Source organism: Cygnus atratus, chromosome Z, assembly GCF_013377495.2.
Source record: "Cygnus atratus isolate AKBS03 ecotype Queensland, Australia chromosome Z, CAtr_DNAZoo_HiC_assembly, whole genome shotgun sequence".
NCBI lineage: Eukaryota > Metazoa > Chordata > Aves > Anseriformes > Anatidae > Cygnus > Cygnus atratus.
In genome coordinates, this window is record NC_066396.1 from 65,127,140 (window position 1) to 65,151,611 (window position 24,472).

The 24,472-nt window shown below is 38.2% G+C and overlaps 1 protein-coding gene across 3 annotated transcripts in view; it reads right to left on the reverse strand.

Moving 5' to 3' along the window:
* SRFBP1 (serum response factor binding protein 1) overlaps positions 1–24,472 on the reverse strand; it is a 77,316-nt gene that overhangs the window by 27,368 nt on the left and 25,476 nt on the right. Inside the window, exons 1-3 of one of the 3 annotated variants that reach the window (XM_035567014.2) lie at positions 24,092–24,159; positions 20,650–20,738; positions 19,637–19,709 (exon numbers count right to left, since the gene is read on the reverse strand). In XM_035567014.2, the coding sequence (XP_035422907.1) occupies positions 19,637–19,709; positions 20,650–20,738; positions 24,092–24,133 (204 nt within the window). In that variant the 5' untranslated portion in view covers positions 24,134–24,159. Of the gene's footprint in view, positions 1–19,636; positions 19,710–20,649; positions 20,739–24,091; positions 24,160–24,472 lie in introns of those variants that run through there. The other 2 variants (XM_035567015.2, XM_035567017.2) reach the window with 2 other exon arrangements.

Below are 24,472 nucleotides of genomic sequence, written 5' to 3' on the forward strand. Positions count from 1 at the left end.
AAAATTTCTTTAGAAAAAAATATGTGAGTCAGGGTATATACAAGTAGCTAACACAAGACTCGTACCTAATATCAAATATTTCTGGTGAAATCTCACCTGTAGTTTGTTACCTACTACTGCACTTAGATCTCTTAAAACATTAACATCTTTTTTACCCTTGAAACAGTTTGTTTCTTACCCATTACTGCACTCAGATCTTCCTTGGATGGGTGTGAGGCTACCTTCTCATAAACTACGTTTATTACCTTTTTCTTTTGCATTCAGTCTCATTTTGTTTTTCCCTGCCATTTTTCTAGGTCCTTTATTAAGGAGAAAGGGGTAGAAAATATACTTATTTCAGTATAGGCTATCAGATTCTTTTTGTCTATAATTTAATGACTGTATGGCTTCCTGTCACAACCAATTTGTCACCTTTTCTAAGCCTCTAAATGTCCTGTATTTCAGCGATTCAGAGCAAAAGTATCCTTTGACTCTGTAAATACCACCATTGTGAAGCATGAGTTCACTTACGCAAAAACAGATTATATACTCACAAGTAGAGTATCTTCCAAAGAGTGAAAGACATCAACTGTGGTTTACCCCTAAAAGGTTATACGTTTTTCATAAATCCACAGTAAGAGTACAGGTTTGTTTCAACTGTGAAGGCCTGTTTTCAAGAAATGCAACACTCTAATTGGTTATAGCAGTGATTACGAAGAAAAAGTGTCACTAACTTCAGCCATTTTTTATTCCTGACAGTTGAGAAAAAACAAATACTTGGCCAGCAACTGTGACCTAAATATACATACATTACATATATATATATATATATATTTATACATATGAGTTGCTAAGTCTCATTAGTGGACCGCTATAACGAAATTAACGAAACTCTGCCTGTATAAAAACAAAAGCAAAAACAAAACAAAACCCAAAACAAACCCACCTCCAAAACCCAACCTCCTCACCCCCATTTTATCAGATGTGAAACCAACGTCTATAGTATGGGAAAAGAAGGGAATTTGGACAAAATTCATAGCAGAACAGTAGGACAGAAAATCTGAACTAGTAAGTAAAAAATTGATATTGTCTAGTTAAGTGTGGCTTAAGCTCATTAATAAATTCATTAAAAAGATAAATGTTACACAGAGATATCTACATTATTATAAAATCACTATGTAATTTTTCCAATGGACCAGAATTAAAGCACTTCTGGGTAGGGAGCCACCTGCCAGCCAGAACTGACAAACTATTACCAAGTCATCTCCCAAGATCTCTTTTGAGTAATTAAGTGCAATGAACTTTCTCTACTACGCGATGAAGATTTGTCCTTACATAACCTAGGTAATTCTTTTTTGCATTTCTTCTCATTTTCTACTACCATTTTTAAGAAAAGAATAAAAGGGGATACACAGTGTCTGCCTTGGTAATATCATACAGAAGAAGAGGACTCTCATTCTGGACAAAGAGCCCATAGCCTTTCTGACTCCTGGAAATTTAATCTTTCATTTGGCTTTATTATTTTCCTCAGTGGAATCCAGGCAATCCAGGTCACACTCATCTTTATCCATTACATTCAAATTACATAAAATCCTTCCAGAGAAGTCTACTGGTTTGTTGCAAATTTCCATAACTGCAGCTTGAAGTTAGGTGAATTCAGAGCGTGTTATAAGCTGCTTGCTTAAGACTGCAACTTCTGCAGTAAAGCTTTTCATGGCTAAAGACCCACACTTTTGTTTGAACTTCCTGCTTTGTTGAATGTCACAAGTAATCCTGAAGACCTGTTTATCTTCTCTGGCTGAATGACACTAGAATGCCTGAATGATGCAACTGCACCATTTACTTTACATGATGCTAAGACAGAGATTGGATAATCATTAAAATGTTTCGTTCCAAACTGACAACAGCATTGGCTGATACCCACTAGGTAAATCAATAAAGTACCAATATATTTGTACCAAAAATTCTATTGCTAGCAGCCACTAAAAATGTCTAGTCTTAACATCCATGTATTTCTATTAAAAATACAGCATGTTCTGAAATTGTGGCAAGTAAAAACCGGAATTTTTCCATCAGGAATTCAATCTAGAATTTCACTATTTCAATTGTAAAAAGACCTGCCATCGTCTTCTGTTGCAGCAGATTGCAAAGAGACACTTTCTATAATGCTTCATATCCATGAAAAAGAAAGCATTATGCTGGAGTTGCCAAATTTCAGATTACTGTGGCAGAAGTATAACGTTTTCAGTTCAGAGGTGTAAATCCTATGAGGGCTGGTAACAGTCTCGCTGGAGGTAGATTGATACACATGGAGTCTAAGATGGCACTGTCAAGACCATGCCTGCCACAGGTCCAAATTTAACTGACACCCAGAAAATTAAGGTATACCAGCTTCCAAGTCACTCATTCAGAATAGCTGCCCTTCAGAAGTATCTAAACATCTTTACGTTCTATAAGCTTTTTTTTTTTTTTTTAAACAGTCATTTGGTAGAAACAAGCCCACCAATCCTAGAAGTGTCAGCTCACCCACCAGCAGCCCATGCAGCTGAAATGAGCATTCGTGCTACCACACCTGGGAGCTGGGCAGATCCAGCACTTCAAGTAGCCCAGTTTGCAGAAACCCCTCATACTTGTTGGAGAAAGGAAGGCCTTGTTGTGTCTCAGTTCATGATAGGTGTAAACAAAATGTAATTAAAAGCACTTATTTGTAGACAGACAATGGCAATTACAGATTTATGAAGTGTAAAGAAAGGAAAGACAAGATACAGTAGGGTTCCGTATCTCTCTGCCTTACTCTGGGTGATTTGCTACTCTTCCTGACAAGGCGACACTCAGGATTTTCGGTGTTTATGCACATTTACTCTAGAGCCTGCACTTTTCAGATAGAGAAGGTGAGGGGAGTTGATTTAGGAGCCACTGCTTGGTCTCTTTGGTGACTCACTGGCAGACTTGATATAAGCATGTAAAGATTATAAAAATGCACAATATCCTACTGGTTATTAACAGAGACTATAAAGTACAATAATTAACCACTATGGGGTGAATGTGTTTGGAACGATGGATTCCCAATCACTTTCATCTAATATAATCTAAGACACTGACAAATTAGGGACCAAACATTGAGGCATACGTGCACTCAAAGTTCATATATACAAGACAAATAAAGCAGCGCATTACTTTTTTTTTTTTTTTTTTTGTAATAAATGAAAATTACAGGTGACATTGCATTGAGGGCAGGAATGTCTTCCCTGATGGCAATGCTCTCTCTGCACGTTGCATGAACTTCTCACTATTAAACTGTTATACTATCAATCTTAAGAACATTTACTGATATTGTTTGAATAAGTACTCTTTTGGAAGTTTGCTTGTTTTCAGGAATGACTTCATATTTTAGTAAATGACTCCAACAGTTAAACTTCTGCCAAACTTACAGGCAATGTAGTCTGACACAAGTTGAAAGTATGTGGATATATAGATTTAGCTTTCCACAGAAGTCGGGTTTTACTGTAAATACCTGTGTCATAAAGAACAAACAGCTACAAGAAAGCAAAACCACAATAAAAAGAGATCCCATGGAACATTTTTTGGTCTACCAGTCTAGCCAAAAAGGCTTTTCCCGGCAACCTGACTGGATGACTTGATACTATATCATCACACACTGAAACCAGAGGTTTCATCCAGTAAAAATGAAGACGTTTTCTCTCTAATTGTAGACAAATTAAGTGCATTATAATTTAAATACATTCTCCTGTGTCATTACTGTTGAAGATTGTTATTATGTCCTATAGTAATTATGGTATTTTTCACTTATCAAAAATCTAGATCCTGTATTACAAAGAGGAAGAACAGTATAAAAAGAAAGTGTTCTACAGTTGCTAATTTTCCTAAAGTATACAGTCAAGAAACTATCACATTTTTAATAAGACTTTGCAACTTTCATCGATTGCCTTACTTTTTTTTTTTTAATGGAATTTAATGTTGTTCTAACTTGCCTTTTATTCAACATATGACTTTTATAAAAAGTCTTCCTTGAAATAATTAATTTTCAGTTTTGTTGTATTAATAACAACATGGGCAAGAATACCACAGTACAGATTAGGAAAAACAATAGAACTTAATTGCATTTTAAAATAACAAAACAAAAGCAGTTACTAGAGGAAGTGTTCAGAATGGAATAGAACTTCCCAAAAAATCAAAAGCTGCACAGCAGTCTTAGTTTAGATGAATATCTGGCATTCAATCTTGATAGGAACTAACTGTCACTAACCTGTTAAAAAAATGCACTCCAAAATTACAGTTAATCATTGGGAATGTAAGAATGTATTTCAAGCGGAACTTGTCTAGCAATTGTTCTTTCTGTAAACTACACTGGTGTCAGGTTTTTGCTGGCACCAATTTTAAACATTACTAAATGTCTACAGTATTGCTGTCTCAGTTTAGATCCAAGTGAAATTCAATGTCAACCTGCAAGTTTTTATCTACTAAGTTTCACACTAAAAATAAAAAAAACAAGTTTTCTGTTTATAATATTGTCTAGAAAAATAAAGTTATTAAAATCCTCATCAAATAAAACTACACGATATTACTGTAAACACAGTTTTGTCCAAATGGATACTTTCCTCTAGCTAAATATCCTTATTCTGATATTCTGTACAAGCTCTCTTAAAAGCAGAGAATGAAGCTGAGGGAAAGATACTTAGTCATACAGTTTTATCATAAAACAAAGCTTAAAACCAGCTTCCCAAAACAAGAGTTAACATGGCTCGTTTGTTTAAGCTGTTGTAAAATACCCAAACTTTATTTGGCAAGTGTAGGCTGCTCTTTTCTGCCACGTTTATAAACTAATTTAATATTTCAAGAGGTATGCAAGTCAAATGCCAGCAATTACATCAGTCTACAGAGATGAACACTGTGAACTTGGCATTTTGTTTAGTCAATTAGATTAAATGAATTGTTTGATTTTGGAGGTTCCCATCTGATTCAGTAGCCACATTCGGGGAGAAACATTGTTTTCACCACACATACAAAAAAAGTTAGGAAGTCTGTAATCTTGTGACAATTTCAAAAGTAGTAGGTATTATGAAGGTAAACTACAATTATAAGGATTCAAAAAAAAAAAAAGCTACACAAAAGGAAAAAAAACCAACTTCACTACATTATTCAGTGCAGAAAGCATGATAGCATGATGAGGCCAAAATTATCATTATTTGAATATTCTTTTCTCCTCAAACATCTTTTGGTTATTAATGTCAATGTTCACTTGGAATAGTACAATCTGTAATTTCACTCTGTACTGGCAATTTGTTCCATGCTGCTTTTCTAATATTAAAATAACAACCACATGCAATTTCAGGGTTAACATATTTCCAAGCCGTCCTGTGTTGGCTGGAACTATCTTCAGTTTTGAATTACTATCCTTGGTATTCACAACCGTTGCCAATAGCCTTAGTTGCCAGATGAACTGTTTTTGCAAAAATTGAAGAAAAACAGCATTGCCTGCCAGAAGGGGACGCTATGCACAGCTATCAGAAAGCTGCCTTATTTTCAGTTAAGCCTCTCTTCCAACAGGAGCTCAGGCCAGCAAGACTGCATGCAACCAAAGAAGCTAGGAAGGATATACTATGTTCTTACTAAGTTCCCACTGAAGACAGTGACTGACAAATGGATGCAATCCAGTTAATAAGCCCTACCTGCTAGATTCTGGTTTTAAATAGAAATGGAAACAGAAATGAATAACAAAGACAGAGGAACCCAGAGAGGTGCAGAAAGTGACTGAAGAGCATCAATACACAGAGCCATATATACAGCCTCTTTTTGTGTACTTCCAGACAGCATGAAAGAAAAGAGTTCAGAGATTAGACACAACTGAGTAAGAAAGAATTTCCTTTCTTCATTCCCTTTTCCAGTGTACATTTTCTCCAGGAAAAGTACTCCTCCTTCAGTCTTTTCTTAAAGTGCATAAGGAAGAAATTAAATTACTTTTCGACCTATCCTAGAGATCTTGATCATAGCGGTCTTTGTCTTGGCCTCCGCAAGCCAAACTTGCGATTTCACTTGCCCAAGTTGAGAAAAAAAGAAAAAAACACCACAACTGAACAAATACAGAACAAGATCAACATTTCCCATAGTTTCTAAAATCTGAATTTCAAGGAAGAGGTCAACTGTATCATAAGTCAATCGTGTCCTTAACAGCCTATTCATTTCATTCCAGCACCTTTCATTAGCATTACAAATTTGGATAATTTTGTACATATGTGAGGGGCAAAGGTGGAAAGCAGGGATCTGGCAAAAACACATGAAAAATAGGATTATTTTCAGTACCTACAGTTTTCCTAATTGGCTGCCAGAAACTCCTGATCAAAATATTAGCATTTAGAGCACAAAATAAGTATCCAGCATGAATATATGAATTGTGCAAACCTCCAAAATCAGTTTTCACCTTGTATCCTAGTGAATCCTATTCCAATTTTGTTATACCTTATATAGATGCTAAGGTGTATCTGATCATCCTTGCCACTCTTTTTTAACACTTTGTCTAATTTTACTTTTTATTATTATTATTTTAAAATACAGTAAGAAGATACAGCATATGGGAAAACAAGAGGTTCAAACAGGAACACACTGTCTTCTGCCTGAAGATGCTGAATAGCATAACAGCATTTTCACACAGGTATCTGCAGTAACTCCAAAATCCACCTTCTCACTGGTAACAGCCAATTTAGATCCAATAAAAAACAAAACAAACCTTCAATTTGCACCAATACCATGTGCATTATTTTGCATTTATTGGTACTGGATTTATTTGTCATTTTATTGCTTAGTTGCTCACTTTTATGGTATTGTTCTGCAGTGTTTTAGTGTTAGTATCTTTAATATCCGGGAATTTTGGATCATCAAGCTCTGTCAAATTCATTCTCTTTTTCTGAATCATTTCTAGCACTGATCCCCATAAAACTTCACTGCTAACATTCCAACACCATGATAGCTAGCCATACATTCCTGTCTTCTTGTTACTATGCCTTAACTCTGTTATAAAAATAAGAATACTTGTATCGATCAGAAGCTTTCCTTTCCTTTCCTTTCCTTTCCTTTCCTTTCCTTTCCTTTCCTTTCCTTTCCTTTCCTTTCCTTTCCTTTCCTTTCCTTTCCTTTCCTTTCCTTTCCTTTCCTTTCCTTTCCTTTCCTTTCCCTTTCCCTTTCCCTTTCCCTTTCCCTTCTCTTCCTTTTTCTTTTCTTTCATTTTTAAACACAGGCTTTGGTGAAAGAGGGTCAAGGGCTGTTTGGAAATTAAGACTCGATATTGACTCACTGGGCAATATCCACTGTATCTATTGATTTCTTCAAAGAACTCCCATTGATTTGCAGGGCATTACTTTCATTTTCTAAAGGTACAATTATTCTGCCTCATCCTACTCACCCACATGTTCACTAAATGCATTGTTTAATAAAAGTGCCAATGAGTCTGTCCAACACTGAAGTCATGTTTACATTAGTATTACATTCCCAGAACAGACTTTATACATATTCTTTGTAAGCAGGAGGCAGCCGTGGGGGAAATAAGGTTTTACACACAAAAGCAATCAATTAGAATAAAGAGTCATAGCAGCTGCAGTCACCATTCTGAATTAATTAGTTTCCAAGTGACTATAAAGAGATTTACAGTAGGTCTCCAATTTCTACCCTCCTCCCTTCCTCACACTACCCCCTCATTCCACCGATTACGAGGAAAAGAGAATAAAACTTTTACTGCATTATTCAAGAAAAAAAATAATATTTTTCAGCTGTGAAGAATAAAACATATAATTTCTGTTTTAAAATTCTCGAAGAGATAGGAGTCCCAAAAAGGACAGCTGATTAAGGGGACTGAACCAGTCTAGTACAGCTCCACCACATTGACTATGCAGACTCACTGTTTACTGGAGACATTCTTCTTAGGTGCTCCAAAATCAATTAAACTACAAAGACAGACTGGTATACAGCAAGAGATTGACTAGAACTGCCTTACAGATGGTCCTCTCGTAACGACCATCATATTTGGTGACCATCAGTACACCGCAGCATGGGATGGCCAAAATGTAAAGAAAACATATGCAGTGCTTACAGACTTTCTTTTCTCAGATGCAGACGAGTTATGGAAAAGCATAACAAAAAGGCCCAAGGTAGTGAGCTACAGTGAAATACATGAGATGATGGAAGAAATTAACAACAAAAGAAATATACATTTGGAATATGCAGACATATTTTCACAATGAGCACAGGAACACACTGACACTTCTGTAGTTATTTTGAGTAACAGTAACTAAGTGTTTTGGTTTGCTGTCACTGCTCAATTTTCATATAAATTAAGTCATATGGGTTGCATTAATTTGTTTTTTGTACTACTGCAAAGGTTGCATCTTTACTAAAACAAGCAATAAAATTACCTATGCAGGACTCAGAAAGAAGATGGAGTCTCATCTGCAAGCCATATTTTTTAAAAAGTGAAAATAGCTTATTTTGCATCCTTATGGAAAAAAAAAAAGTAAAATTCTTACACAAGACTTGAGGAAAAAGCTTCATCTGCAAGCCATATTTTTAAGATAGTTGACAACCTTTATTTAGAACTTACTTTAATATTTTCCTTAAGTTGTCTCAAATCCTACAAAATGCTTGCATTTGTGATCTGTTTTCACTTTGTAACTAAGAATCTAGTGTGCATAAGAATAAAAGCACATAACTGCTTCTGTTTAAGTATCTCGTCAATGGCAAAGGCTTGAAAATGAAGTTCGTGACATATTTACTGTCTTTTACATTTAAGAAATACAGACCATCTTTTTATGCAGTCCAAAGCAGTATTCGATGTAAAAAAATCATTACTTCTGTTATCATAATGCAATAAAACAGTAGGAATGGTTGTCATTTGTTTTCTCATCCCAGCTTGAAATTGTACAGTATAACCCTTTTCCCCCACATTTTTCTTTTCTTTTTTTTTTTAACTCTAAGTATTTGTTTATGCTTGCCATCCAGAAAAAAAAACAAACAAAAAAAACACCACCATTACCACAAAAACCCAACAACCACCATATAAGTTTTCCCCATTAAAATTGTTAAGTTTACTTAGTTAAGATACCTTGCCATCCTGAAAGTAAAACACAACAGCTATTTCTAGACTGACTTGGGAAAGCAGTTCTCTTAAACATGAGATTTGTCATTGTAGCATAAACATGAAGTAATGTATCGCTGAAAATAATATGAAATGCCATAAAGTTTAAGAACAGAACAAAGTTTGCGAGTATACCAACCTACCTTCTTGCTGTTTTAAGGATCACATCAGGAAAAGGGGGTAGGTAGTAATATTTCAGGAAAAGTGGGTACTACTGAGGAGTCATGGTTAAGTAGTCTCCTTACAAAGTCTTCCTTCTTCATATTCTCAGTTATCAGGAATATCAAGAGCCAAGCCTCAAGCCCCATTAACACTGGGAAACAGGAATCCCAACAGTCATTCAACTCATCACTCTTCTCTATACTTTTACTCCACCTCAGCCATGTTTTTAATCAAAACATATGTTTTGATTAAAAAAAAAAAAAACGGTGTTGTTATCATTTGCTTCTCAGGACAAGCATAAATACATAGAATCACACAATCATTTGAGTAGAAGCGCTTCAAGATCTTCAAATCCAACCATCACCCAGACCTACCAAGTCTCATCACTAAACCATCACCTTTAGTCCTATGATTCGCATATCCCTTACATACCTCCAGGGATGGGAACTCCACCCCTGGGCAACCCATTCCAATGCTTGACCACTCTCTCTGTGAAGAAGTTTGTCCTCATATCCAATCTAAACCTCTCTGGCACAACTCGAGATCATGCCCTATCACTTGTCACCCGAGAAAAGAGACCAACACTCTTGCTATAACACCTTGCTCAGTATTCTACTATCATTATAGTGTTTCTTAATTTCAGAAAGAGAAGGAAAAAAGTTCTTTTGTAAAGGGATTTGTTTAATGTCAGAAAGTTGTACACTTTTGAATGCTCAATAACTTACTGAGGAACTATCTCCAGAAGAATATCAAAGAAGAGGAATCCATGGAACTTCGTAATTAGAAGAAAATAAAGAGTATCAGTAAGCACATTCAACCACATATCATGACAGTCAGAGAGATAAGCTGGAGAGAGAACACACTGCATAAGTAAAGGTTTGGGTTTTGTCTCTTTCAAGTTACAGCAAACAACACTTTTACATTCTAAACCAATGCCCAAGATACTTCAATAGTCATATAAAATATTCAATACAGAAATACGTGATGGTTGCTTCCCAATCTCCAGTCATGAGACACTGACTGCCATACAAATCTCTCTGCCATTTTTGAATGGAAAAAGGCCATTTGTTTACCCCTTCTCCAAAAGAGGTCGACTTGCTGGTAATACCAGTTCAATAGTACAAACTGGGACAGAACAGAAAGTCTGCCAGTTTATCCATTAAAGCAGTATCAAATACCATTGTCTAGACATGTGCAGGTACAGTAGTACTGCATACAGCATATTCGCAAGCACTTGGTCTACCTGCTTGTATTCAATATTGATTATAATGCTCTTCCACACACTCTTTGGAAGGTAAATGTACGGTATAGCACGGTTATTTGTGTGCATAAGCAAGCAACTCTATTTACTTATTCCCAAAGATATTTTTAATGAGGAAGAAGAACAGCTGACAGAATGACACAGTTTTCACGCCCAACAAAAGCTAGAATACTTCACTGTACTTTTACAGTTTTACTGCTCCTAACTTTAAAATACCTCCTACTTAGGACTGCATAATCATACAATTATGTAGACTGGAAGAGACGTCCAGATCTAGTCCAACCTTCTTCCCAAAGCAGCTCCAGAGAAGATGACTGCTCAGAGCCCTTGAATTCTGAACACCTCCAGTGGCTGAGATCCCACGTTCAGGTTGTAACTTGAGCCTATTACTCACCATCCTCCCACTGGACACCTCTAAGAAAAGTATGGCTTACCTCCTAGGCTGTACTAGGTAGTTGCAGACAGCAGTAAGGTTTCCCCTTAGCTTTTTTTTTCCCTAATGAGTGAACACAGTTCTCTCCTTGTACCTGCCATCTATACACTCTTCCTAATGCAGCCCACAATGCAGTTAGTGTTCCTTGCCACAGAGGCACTTTTGCATGTCATGTTCAATTTCTTGTCCACCAGGGTGCCGAGGCCATTCTCCACAAAGCTGCTTTCTAGCCAACTGGTACCTAGCCTCTAATTTTGCATGGAGCTATTCCATGCCAAATACAAGACTATGTTTTTACCTTTCTTGAACATGTGGCTCCTCTCTATGAGCTCATTCCTCTACCCTGTACAAAACACCCTAAATAGCAGCCCTGCCTTTACACATATCATCTACACTCCCCAGTTTGGCACCATCCTTGAACCTGCTGAGAGTAAACCCCATACCGCTATTTAGGACATTACTAAAACACTAGCCAGTATCAGTACTAGCATAGCTCCTTAAGGGACACCACTTGTAACCAGCAACCAGTCGGAATGTCCCATCACTGATTACACCACTTTGAACTTGACAGACCAGACAGTTTTTCACCCAGTCTTATTCCTGGTTGCCCAACTCATCCCTCTCCACAGAATCACAAAATTGTAGATGTTGAAAGGGAAACTCTGGAGCTCTGGTCCAGCTAGAGGTTGGACCTCTGCTGTCCAGTCTTCCTGCTCAAGTAAATCAACCAGAAAACATTCCTCAGGGCTACATCCGGATCGGTTTTGAGTATTTCCAAGGATGGAGATTTTACGAACTCTTTGGGCAACATGATCTAGTTAGTGTTTGATACTTCTCACAGTGAAAAACTTTCCTCCTAAATTTAAACCAAATTTCTTGTATTTCAGTTTGTACCCATTGCCTCTTGCCAGTGGGTACCATTTCTTCTACCAGGTACATTTACACAGTAGTAAGATCCCCCTGAGCCTTCTCTTCTCCAGGCTGAAAGTCCCAGCTCTCCCAGCCGCTTCTTGGTACTGCAGTCCATTAATCATTTTCATGGCCCTCCTCTCAACTTGCTCCAGGATGTCCGTATCTTTCATGTACTGGGGAGCCCAGAACAGAACTAAGCACTTTGATGTGTCTGACCAATACTGAGTAAAGAATCATAGAATGGCTTGGGTTGGATCTTCTGTTCTCCTGAAGTCTGGGGTTGTGATCTTGCTTTTTTTTTCCCTTGTTCCCTTCTCTCAGAATCCTGAACTCCACCATCACATGGTCACTGCAAAGGAGGCTACCCTAACCTTCAAATTCCTGACCAGTTCTTTCCTATTTCTACACACCCAGTCTAGCAGAGCACCTCTTTTCATCAGATTCTCAGTCACCTGTGTTAGAAAGCAATCATCAACATTATCTGTGTGTGTCTACATTCTCCCAGGCAGTCTGTCCTGGCTTCCACCTTTGGTGGATTTCTGTGTGTGTGTTTGGGATCAGTTATAAGCTCACTGTTTATCCATGCTGATGTCTTCTCCATTATGTTAGGTGTTTTCTACTTGAAAGAGCTTTCCATTTCAGCCATGACAAAACTAGAGGTATCGGTTAAATGAATACTCATTTTTTATAACAAAAATAACCCGCCTTACAAGGGCATACATTAAGCAGAAGAGCCAAGCAATGCCATAGACAAAGTAGAATGTGCTGTTGAGAACTCTAGGAGTAAAATTCAGTGTTTCCTAAAATTGCCTGATATGTTGCACATGTACGCCTTAAGTAATGTGCACATGGATCCATCCATCACTCAAAGCACCAAATTTCCTGTATTACTGCAGAGAAGTACATCATGCATTCCTAACAAGTGAGACACTTGCCAAAGCATGGACTCACACTACTCTACTGAAGCAGAGCTGAAGGACTTCAAGTTCTACCCCTGCCCCTTCCCTGCAATGGTCTGAAAGTGGCATCTGGCCCATGCCATTGTGAAAGCTGGACCCCTCTGTTTTTCCTTGAGAAGCAACAAGGACCCTTCCTAAACTGATTATACACTAGAGTTTAAGAGTTTCCCACTACTCTTTCAGAAACCTTTAGAGGTTAAAGATTTTGTAATGTTAATATGAAAGTCTGCTATCTATTATGAAATAAAATATGCAAGATCTGTTGGAAACATATGCTGGGAGATGAAACAAAAAGCAAAACAGCAAAAAGGTACTCTAGTCCTCATTCTTAGCTAAGACAATATTACAGTGAGATATTAACCGAGAGCAAGGCTACAGAAGATGAAAATATTAACTAAATAGGAAAACACTACTGTTATAAAAAAAAATAAAAAGGCTTTCTGAAAAAGCCTGACATTTCAGGACACGAAAATTCCATTCAAAAAGCAGTACTAAATGCAAAATTTATTATGCTCCGTAGGCTTTTCGTTCAGGACTGGATAACTAAGGCTTTTTGACTAGGCCAGCCTTTCTCATCCACATCACTATTACTTTCATGAAATTGGATGATTTTTGTTCCATGGCCAAAGATTATAAAAACTTCAGGCTGAAGTTCTACCTTTAAAAAACAATTTGGCTTTCAAACGCTTGACTATTACTGGAGTTCATACTTTACTTCTGTTCATATCTTGTTAAAATATAAGTTTAAGAAAGAATAAATTACAACAAAGTCTTATTTTTTCCTATTTCTCTTGTAATAAACTCATTGTTTTAAAATAAATATTGTGGTTTAAGTGTACTAGAAAAAACACAAAACTTTGACGCCCATCTATATGAAGGGTTGTAAGGAGGACCCGGGGAACTACAGGCCTGTCAGCCTGACCTTGATGCTGGTGAAGGTTATCAAACAGGTCATCTTGAGTGCAATCACACAGCATATGTGGGACAACCCGGGCATCAGGGCCAGTCAGCATGGGTTCATGAAAGGCAAGTCCTGCCTGACCAACCTCATCTCCTTCTACGATCAGGTGACCCACCTGGTGGATGAGGGAAAGGCTGTTGACATAGTCTACCTAGACTTCAGCAAGGCCTTTGACACGGTCTCCCATAGTATTCTCCTGGAGAAGCTGGCAGCCTATGTCTTGGACAGGTACACTCTTTGCTGGATTAAAAACTGGCTGGACGGCTGGTCCCAGAGAGTGGTGGTGAATGGAGTGAAATCCAGCCGGTTACCTGTCACCAGTGGTGTTCCCCAGGGGTTGGTGTTGGGGCCCATCCTCTTTAATATCTTTATTGATGATTTGGATGAGGGAATTGAGTGCACTCTCAGTAAGTTTGCAGACAACACCAAACTGAGGGGAAGTGTTGATCTGCCAGAGGGTAGGAAGGCCCTGCAGAGGGAGCTGGTAAGGATGGGTCGATGGGCAGAGGCCAATGGGATGAGGTCCAACATGGCTAAGTGCTGGGTCCTGCACTTTAGCCACAACAACCCCATACAGCGCTACAGGCTTGGGGCAGAGTGTCTCAAAAGCTGTGCAGAGGAAAGGGATCTGGGGGTGCTAATCGATGCTCACCTGAACATGAGCCAGCAGTGTGCCCAGGTGGCCAACAAGGCCAACAGCATCCTGGCTTGTATCAGCAATAGTGCAGCCAGCAGGACCTGGGAGGTGATCGTCCCCCTGTACTCTGCCCTGGTGAGGCTGCACCTCGAGTGCTGTGTTCACCTTTGGGCCCCTTGCTACAAGAAGGACATCGAGGCCCTGGAGCGTGTCCGGAGAAGGGCTGCTACAAAGCTGGTGAAGGGCCTGAAACACAAGTCCTCAGAGGAGCGGCTGAGGGAACTGGGGTTGTTTAGTCTGGAGAAGAGAAGGCTCACGGGAGACCTTATTGCTCTCTGCAACTACCTGAAAGGAAGGTGTGGGGAGCTGGAGGTCGGCCTCTTCTCACAGGGAACTAGTGATAGGACTAGAGGGAACGGCCTCAAGTTGTGCTAGGGGAGGTTCAGGCTGAAAATTAGGAGATATTTCCTCTCAGAAAAAGTAGTCAGAAAAGTAGCATTGGAACGGGTTGCCCAGGGAGGTGGTGGAGTCACCATCCCCGGGGGTGTTCAAGGAAAGGTTGGACGTGGTGCTTAGGGACATGGTTTTATTATTGGTGGGGTGATGGTTGGACCAGATATCTTGGAGGTCTTTTCTAACCTTAATGATTCTATGAGTATCAAGTTTTCTGTTTCTCCAGGAATAATTTTCAGGATAGAGAATGCATAAGCATCCATTTACAGGCAATTTAATAACAGTTGTAATCAACTGCTGCTCTTTTCTAACAATTGGAAGATATTTTTCCTTCAATCTTTGCAAATAACCTTTTGCCCATGTATCACTAATTCTCCAAACGGAACATTGCAATAGCAACAGGTGCCATAATAACAGTTTTCCTTGTAAGGTATAGGCTAGTTCTAAATACACAGTAAAGCAACTACATCAAGTTACATTAAGGTCTAATTTCAGCAAAAAAATTTAAACAGTTCAAAGTAAGTTGCCCACTGCTAATAATTTGGTAGACTATCAGTCATAATTCTGCAAAAGATGCTTAAAAAATACTACAGCTTCATGAATAGGGTAAAAAGTACTCTACAATTGATAATTAACCCACTCTGGCAGTATCATCAAACCTGAAAATTAAGAAAATTGTACATACGTACAGGAGTTTCTTCTTTCAAAAAAGTGAAATCACAGTTGAAAAACTAGAAAGATCATACTGTTCTCGACCCCCCCCCCACCTCTCATGAATTGTTAAATAAATATGTTGTATGGTTTTGGCAAAAGAAATTCTGAAGAACTCAAAAAACAGTGTTTTATTCCAACAGCTTTGAGAACTCCTGCAAACAATTAACTCAGTCCTGCAACCACGTAGCTAGAATTTTTAACTGCTCTCCCTTCCCACAATGTTTATATCTGGTTGTCATGCTTGAGACATTATTACTTGTATTTGCCTATTAAGTTCTTTTAAATCTCCAGTTCTAACAATCAAAACACACAGAATTAGAAATTAAATGTCATTCTAACAATAACACAACAATATAACATTTTTTTAATGCAGCCCAGCACCAAAATTTCTTACATTTTCAATATATGCAGTACTGCCAATGAATGAATATGTAGAATTTTTAAAAAGTATACACAAAAATAGATGCAGTATTTAACCTTAAAAGTGAGTATCTAATTATGTCCCACTCCTAGGAATCTGTGTATTTACAGTGAAATTCAGACACATCAGTGTCTTTTTAGGTCTACTTGAAGATAGGAAAAAAGCACCCTCAAGAGTTAGTGGTAAAGCAACAATTATCAAACGACATCAATTATATTCTTCTCCCTATAATATCAGATGGTAATTAGTAAAGACCCAAGCTAGAAAGAGAAGTTAGGATCTTGTAATTGAAACTTCACTTTTATATCATTCTGAAAGAACTGTAGCTCTTAGAAGTCCTCCTGAGCCGCAGGCAATTGCTAACAACACATGAGCCATCGGGCAATTTTTTTTTCCTCATTATTGTTATAGTCCAGATGAAAGATAACAGCTCCTCCAAGTAAGTGAACCAGTATAAAAGGTTTATTGGTTTAATGGCAGATGAATGTATAAATGTAATTCTTAGAAAGACAAAAAATTCTCCCTCACTGGTATTTCAACCCCTCAGCTTTTTTTTTCCTCAGAAAAACTTAAGTCATTGCATTAAAAACTTTAACAACACAGACAAATGTGTCAAAGCCCCAGTGTTTCAGTCTTTCTTCCCTGAGCTGGAAACAAATTCTTTTTGAAATGGAACTCTACTCTTACGCCTTCTGAGAACATCAGCATAACTTAAGTCCTTCACAAATGACACTGTCCACACTGTCTGTGCCAGCAGTTCCCACAAAGTGCTATAAGCTGGTGTTTGTTTTTTTCTTCTCCTGGATATGTGGGAGGGGAAAGATGTTCCTGATGTCTTCTTGACTGATGGAAGAAAAATTTATATTTATAAAGTGTACTCTCTTTGGCAACTGTGGGAAAAACTCAGAAGAAAAATTGTACTATTTTCCTTCTCTGGGATTTTCAAAGATGTATTTTTTTTCCAATCTTCAGAAACCCTTCATAGCTTTTGCAACTACTAAAGAAGTTCTATATGCTCTAAGTAGTCATCTCAAAGAATCTTTTATCCATAAATATACATGCTGTCAGATTCTGGTGTAACATCCGCTTTCTGGCACCAAGCCGCTTTGGCCAGAGTAAGTTGGTTTTTTTGTCTTTTTCTCTAGATTTACAGCTCAGTATACTCCTTAAGTGTAAACATTGAGTAAGAGAGAAGGCAGAGATTTTTCTTACATAAAATGACGAAGGAGTAGAATTTCGTGGACTATTTCTGTTATAACGAATACGACCACTTTTTACTTTCTGGACACAAAGTCGGTTTCAAAAGAATTTGTGTCTCCTCTGACAAGTGCTTGGGATCCACACATCAAAACTGCTGAATTAGTCTGGATAACACAAATCTGCTTTAATCAATGTTCCTTATTAACCATTTCTATTCTATTCTTTCCTAAAAATGAGAAAATACTTTATCATGTTATGTGAAGAGTTCTTTACGAAAACATTGATCATAGGATCAGTAACTTAAAAGAAAGGTTGCTGGGTGTGATGTTTCACTGGTATAGAAACTCACACTGTGTCAGAGAATTTCAATGATTTATGTGAAAGCTGTCTTGTTTCTCCACCATGGTGAATGAGGAAAATTTCTATGCCAACTCTGAAATGATCTCAGTCTAGAAATCAGAAGTGGTGAAAAAATATGTAAACAACTAGTGCCTTTTAGGCTGTGATTCATAAGAAAAGAACAATAATCTTTATTTCATCTAAGAAACAAACGTACTCTAGAGCCATAAGTGTCTACTTATTCTTTTTAATAGATGAAAAACCAAACCAAACAACAACAAAAACATCCAGGAGAAACAACCTTTTTTGCTATTAAAATATTACAAATATAATATGGACACTTTTAACACAATAACGACCCCTAACAGCATGATTTCAGACAACTGAGATCATTTAATAGCTGTTTGCCTGGGAAGTGGGAAAGCTTTTCCTCCTTCTCGGCTGCTCACTTGGAAGTCTCCTCCCTCTCTATAAACTATTTCAAAGCAAGCTTTGTTTGCCTTCAGCTCTCCAACTTACAAATCTACCCTCCCTCAACAATCAGTCTTCAAGCACTTACAAGTCCTGCACTCAGGAAACTTATGTAGCATTAATGAATCACTACTGACAACTGAGGTTCTCCCTTAATTCCACATGGCTCATTCTCTGCTTGACCAAACAACAACCTCACAATGAAAGGTCTTTCTCAAAGCAGTATTTCACAGTACTAATAACAGAATCAGCCTTTTATCTCAAGGCACCTCTGTTTACAAGCCTGGTTACCCTAGACTCTGTCTTCAGGGAAATGGACAGGCAGTCCAGGAAGGTAATTCAGTCCATTCCACAACTGATTCTTTCTGGAGATATTTCTGTACCCATTTATGATACGGAAACCAGAAGGCACTGAGGCTTTTTAACTGACATTGCAAACTACCTAGAATTAGGTGGGATAAGTCTAACTACTGTTGTTCACTGCAGGTGTACGGTGAAAAAAGCAGACTTACACCAAAAAAGCTTACACCAACAGAAATATCTCTAACGTACATGGTCAGTACAATTCGAAATACAGGCAGCCTTTAAGATGTCTGCATGAGCCAATGCTGGAAGTAAAAGCAGTATGCAGACAAAGCAAACACTTCTGTCGCTTGACTACTGCTTAACACTATAGTACAGTGATAACCATTTCCTTTCCCCCTTTATTTATTTGTGGAGACTCTCTTGTTTTTCAAATACTATGCCAAAAATCTCTTCAATTCCACCTGACAAATCTGGCACAAAGCAATTCTTAATGGTCAATGAAGTCTTTCCATTTAACAGCTTTTTTGAAGACCAAGATGAAAAATAACTAAATAGGTACGGGCAATCGTTTCTGTTATCAGGGAAAACAAAACAAAACAAAACAAACCATCTAACTAAACCCCTGTCATTTAATATGAAAACAGCCTTCTTGGCCTATACTCTTGTGCTCATACCTCACGAGTAGAGTATATACCTCCTGTCAACACAAAAAAATGTTAGCATTACCTGCTAAAATTGAGATATAAGTAGTACAGAACATTATCAAGTTATAAGATACCAAAACAGCAACGGACAGCAAGCTGGAAGATGAAAAAGGCCTGAATCAAGCACTACCAGTCCCTTGCAGCTACAATTTCAAAAACTACTACAGAACTTTACAGATGAAAGTAGTATGCTACTGGCATCACATTTAAAGCTACGAAAATTGACAACAATGATACTATGGTCAGGCACATAAAACACCATTTGCACTTCTAAGTGGCATGAGAAATTTAATTCCTGCACTTTAACTGTCTCAGTAAAAACTTTAAGCACGATTCATTTCTAAACAGATTCAAGTTTAGTTTGGCAAGCTTAAGATCCAAATTGTCTAACACCTTGACAGATGCACCAAACAAACACAGAAATATGGAAATGTTCATAATTTTCCATCTGTGTTACAGTAATGGCCAAGCTGACTTTGGAAATATTTCAGGTAAGTTTCAGTAATGCAGTCCTAGAAAACAAAGCTTTTTATTGCTAAAATTAATTACTTTTAATATTTAAATATCTAAATATGGTATTACCTTCATAGCATGGATTTCTTCTATTAATCTCTCAACTCGTTTTTGGTTCTTTAATTTGAGGTCTTCTGAACCCCTGTAAATGAAGTCTGTCTTTATTAAATAATCTGGCTTTTCTTCACTTTTTTCTTCCAATATGGTGATACTAAGTAGCAAACTAAAAATATCACAAGAATGAGCATAATTTACATTCCCTTTCCAATAAATAAAAATTTTAGCAGAGTTGAACATATTATAATGCTTCTACTGTTCAGAACAGAGGAAAAACCACAAAATTTAGCAAAATAATCAGAAAGACAAATGTTATTTATTAGGAGATAGTAATTACAATTCCAAACAATAATAAATAGGAGACACTGCTATCTCAAATACAATTACATTTTAAGATCTTTAGTACTTAAATATAAACGTTCATTGGGCCTGTTTCTTATTTTGCACAATTTGCTAAGTTTGTGGGAGAATAGTATGTTCAATTTATACTTTGAACACAGTAACAGACTAATGCTGTCTCCAGTGAGAAACATCACCAGTCACTTTGGGTCACTTATCTTTAAAAACAATCTACAAATATTGTTTTCATTATTAAATATTAATTGCTATGAAGTATTACAAAATAAGTATTATTTATATAACAATACATACTACATTTTTTTTACATAAAATCTTGCAGACAACTGCAGTGAGAAAATACCGGACGACTTATGTTCAACAGTAGAATAACCTCAAAGATCAGGTTTGATGCTTTCAAAAGTACTGTAAAAGGTTGCGTTGGGATTAACTTTCAATATGCTAAATCTGTTTAACAAATTTTATCCCAATTCTACTTTACAAAACTACTTTTTAGTTGGTATTTTGATTCTATCTAAAATAAAGAAAATAAGACTAATAGAACATATGCATCAGAGTGCCTTAAGTTTCCTATGTAATAAATGTTTCTCCTTGTTGTTTTGGAAGACATTTCAGATACTGCCTCATTTATAAATACACAAACAAGAACACTGATATTTAAAACTGACCTTTTCAACTTCAGTTTCCCGATGTGTCTGGTTAGTCTGCGAATAGTCAGGACTCGGACTTTCTTCACATCTTTTCTCATCTTCACAACCTGTCAGAAAGATGGAAGACATTATAAAGATTGTGTTACCTGATCAGTTTTCATATACAGTACATTCATTACATTGATTTAAATTTTAGAAATTAGTTCAGCAAAAAACATTCTTGAAAACAGAGTGCATTCCCCTGCTACCCAAACCCAAGTTCAAGTGAATTCAGATTTCATTTAAAAATCAAACTGCTTCCATAAACAGAGGAAGAACAACCAACAGTTTAAAAATGTGTCTGAGGTCTAAACAGAAGACAAGACATTCCTGACTAGCCATACTTAGAGCTGGACTGAACTACAGATTTGTAAAGACTCACCTTTTGCCTTCACTTTGTTTATTTTTGTCCTGGTGAAACAGCACCAGTACTTTTCCATTCATACATATTATGTAAAAGTATTTTGTTATGAAACATTTTGAAAGATATAAGGAAAGACTCCCAAACTAAACATTATATATTATAGAACAGAATTTGAGATATGAAAATCTTTTTATGTATTTGAATTGATTTTTGTTGAAAACAAAATCAAAGTGATTTTCAACTTGCTACACTCATTTTCAACTTACTACTTTACGCTACTTACACTGTCTACCCCCCAAAATGTATTTCAAAATAGACAGTATTAAAGAAAAATTGATAGAGATGTTCTGGTCTTGCTTCTCTCACAATAAGAGGAACAGAATTGAAATTATTAGTAAAAGGTGGTACAAACAGAAAAATCTCTAGAACCTTTTGCTGTAAAATTCCATCATGGCTGGACATTGCCTTCACAATGATGAACACTTTGAAGAGACAGGGACTTTATACTGACTTATGAAAGTGCTTTTTTAAAATCACAGAATCACAGAATTGTAGGGGTTGGAAGGGACCTTGAGAGATCATCAGGTCCAACCCCCCTGCCAAAGCAGGTTCCCTAGAGCAGGCTGCCCAGGCAGGCGTCCAGATGGGCCTTGAATATCTCCAGAGAAGGAGACTCCACAACCTCCCTGGGCAGCCTGTCCCAGTGCTCCGCCACCCTCACTGTGAAGAAGTTCTTTCTCATGTTGGTGTGGAACTTCCTGTGATCAATTTTTTGGCCATTTCCCCTTGTCCTGTCCCCACAAACCACTGAAAAGAGGTTGGCCAAATCCCACTGTCTCCCACACTTAAGATATTTGTAAACATTGATAAAATCCCCTCTCATTCATCTCTTCTCAAGGCTGAAAAAACAACTTTTGATGTATCTGAATCACTATTAAGATTTCATATTTATATTTACAAAATATGAAATATTAAAGCAATAAAAATCCACTGTTCCTGACAAAAAGCTAAATTTCTCTTAAATTCAAGCAGTATGGATATAGTTCAAAAAAAATTTTTTTAAGAAGGGTAGAAAGGAGGACCTAGGGAACTATGGACCAGTGAACACCACCTCTGTGGCTGGGAAGACCATGGAACAGATCCTCCTGGAAGCAATATCACGGCACATGCAAGACATGGAGGTGATCTGAGACAGCCAGCACAGCTTCATCAAGGGCAAATCGCGCCTGACCAGTCTGGTGGCCTTCTATGATGGAGTGACTGCCTCAGTCAACAAGGGATGACCAATCAATGTCATCTACTTGAAATTCTGCAGTCATTGACACAGTCCCACATGACATCCTCGTCTCCAAATTTGAGAAAGAGAGATTTGAAGGGTGGACCGTTCAGTGGACAAGGAATTGGCTGGATGTCTGCATCCAGAGGGCTGCAGTCACTGGCTCTTTGTCTAGGGTGAAGCTGGTGACAAGTGCTGTCCCTCAGGTCTGTCTTGGGACCTGTACTGTTTAATATCTTTATCAACAACTCAGACAGTGGGATCGAGTGCACCCTCAGCAAGTTTGCAGGTGACACCAAGCTGAATGGTGCAGTCGATACACCAGAAGGAAGGGATGCCATCCAAAGGGACCTGGACAAGTCAGACAAGTGGGCCCATGTGAACCTAATGAGGTTCAAGAAGTCCAAGTGCGAGGTGCTGCACCTGGGTTGGGGCAATCCCAAACATAAGCACAGACTGGGAGAAGAACTCATTGAGAGCAGCCCTGCAGAGAAGAACCTGGGGGTTCTGGTGGATGAAAAGCTCAACATGAGCCAGCAGTGCGTGCTTGCAGCCCAGAAGGCCAACTGCATCAACAGAGGGGTGGCCAGCAGGTCGAGGGAGGTGATTGTCCCCCTCTTTTGCCCTCATGAGGCCCCACCTGGAGTGCTGCATCCAGGTCTGGGGCCCCCAGCACAAGAAGGATGTGAGGCTGTTAGAGGGGGTGCAGAGGAGGGCCATGAAGATGATCAGAGGTCTGGAGCACCTCTCCTGTGAAGACAGGCTGGGATAGCTCAGGATGTTCAGCCTGGAGAAGAGAAGGCTCTGGGGTGACCTTATTGTGGCTTTTCAGTACTTAAAGGGGGCTTATGAAAAAGATGGAGAGTGACTTTTTGCTTGGGCAGACAACGACAGGTCATGGAGGGATGGCTTTAAACTGAAAGAAGGGAGATTTAGACTGGATGTTAGGAAGAAATTCTTCACTCAGTGGGTGGTGAGGAGCTGGAACAGGTTGCCCAGAGAAGCTGTAGGTGCCTTGTCCCTGGACTAGGCCCTGGCCAACCTGATCTAGTGGGTGACATCCCTGTCCAAGGCAGGGGGGTTGGAACTGGATGGTCTTTAACCCCCTTACAACCCAAGCCATTCTATGAAGTTGGCAGCTCTTTCTTGAGGAAATTCTTTACTTCAGATTGCTATTTTGCCTTCTAATTTCTCAGAGGCAACATCAGACTGATTGCGTGCTGCCCAAATACCTAACAGTTACCGTCAAACCAGTTCCACCAGGAATATTAGCATTACAAACCTGCATCAAGCTTGACCAAAAGCAAACAAAAATTTTCAAAGCTCCTGTAGGAAAATATCATAATAAACTATGACGTGAAGTTCAAGACCACAAATTAAGAAGATTATTATTTTTTTAAATAGCATATTCTGAACACTTAATTATCTTTGTAGCTAAGTTACCTGCACAAGCAAGCATTTAAGTCATGAACTGTGCTCAGCAGTAGCTCTACTGAAGGCTGAATCTGTTAGAATAAAACAATTCTAGGGAGAGGACCTTTGAATACAGGTCCCAGCACTGTCACCTCTAAGAAGAAACACATCCAGCAGTGCTTTTGCTAAAAGGAGTGGAGGGAAACTCTTCTGGGGTAGTTATTCACACTTGCACAAAGAGAAGTGAAAAGGTATTGTTTGGGGACAGGCAAGATGACTTCACAAAGGGCAAATCATGCCTAAATTGTGGCCTTCTAGGACAGAGCAACAGCATTGTTGGACAAGGGAAAGCAACCGCTGGCATCTACCTGGACTTGTGCAAAGCCTTTGGTAACAGTTCCCCACAACATCCTTGTCTCTAAGTTACAGAGACCCAGCTCTGGGGTCCCCACCATAAGAGAGACATGGATAAGTTAAAGCAGGTTCAAAGGGAGCCCAGAAAAATGATCAGAGGGCTGGTGCACCTCTCCAAGACAGGCTGAGAGACTTGAGCCTACAGAAGAGAAGTCTTCAGTGGAGGTCTTATGGCAGCCTTCTAACATCTAAAGGAAACCTGTAAGAAAGATGGGGAGAGACTCATTACTAGGTAATGTAGTGAAAGGACAAGGAGTAATGGTTTTAAACTAAAAGAGGGTGGATTTAGATTAGATACAAGGAATAAATTCTTCACTTCTTGGTGGTGAGGCTCT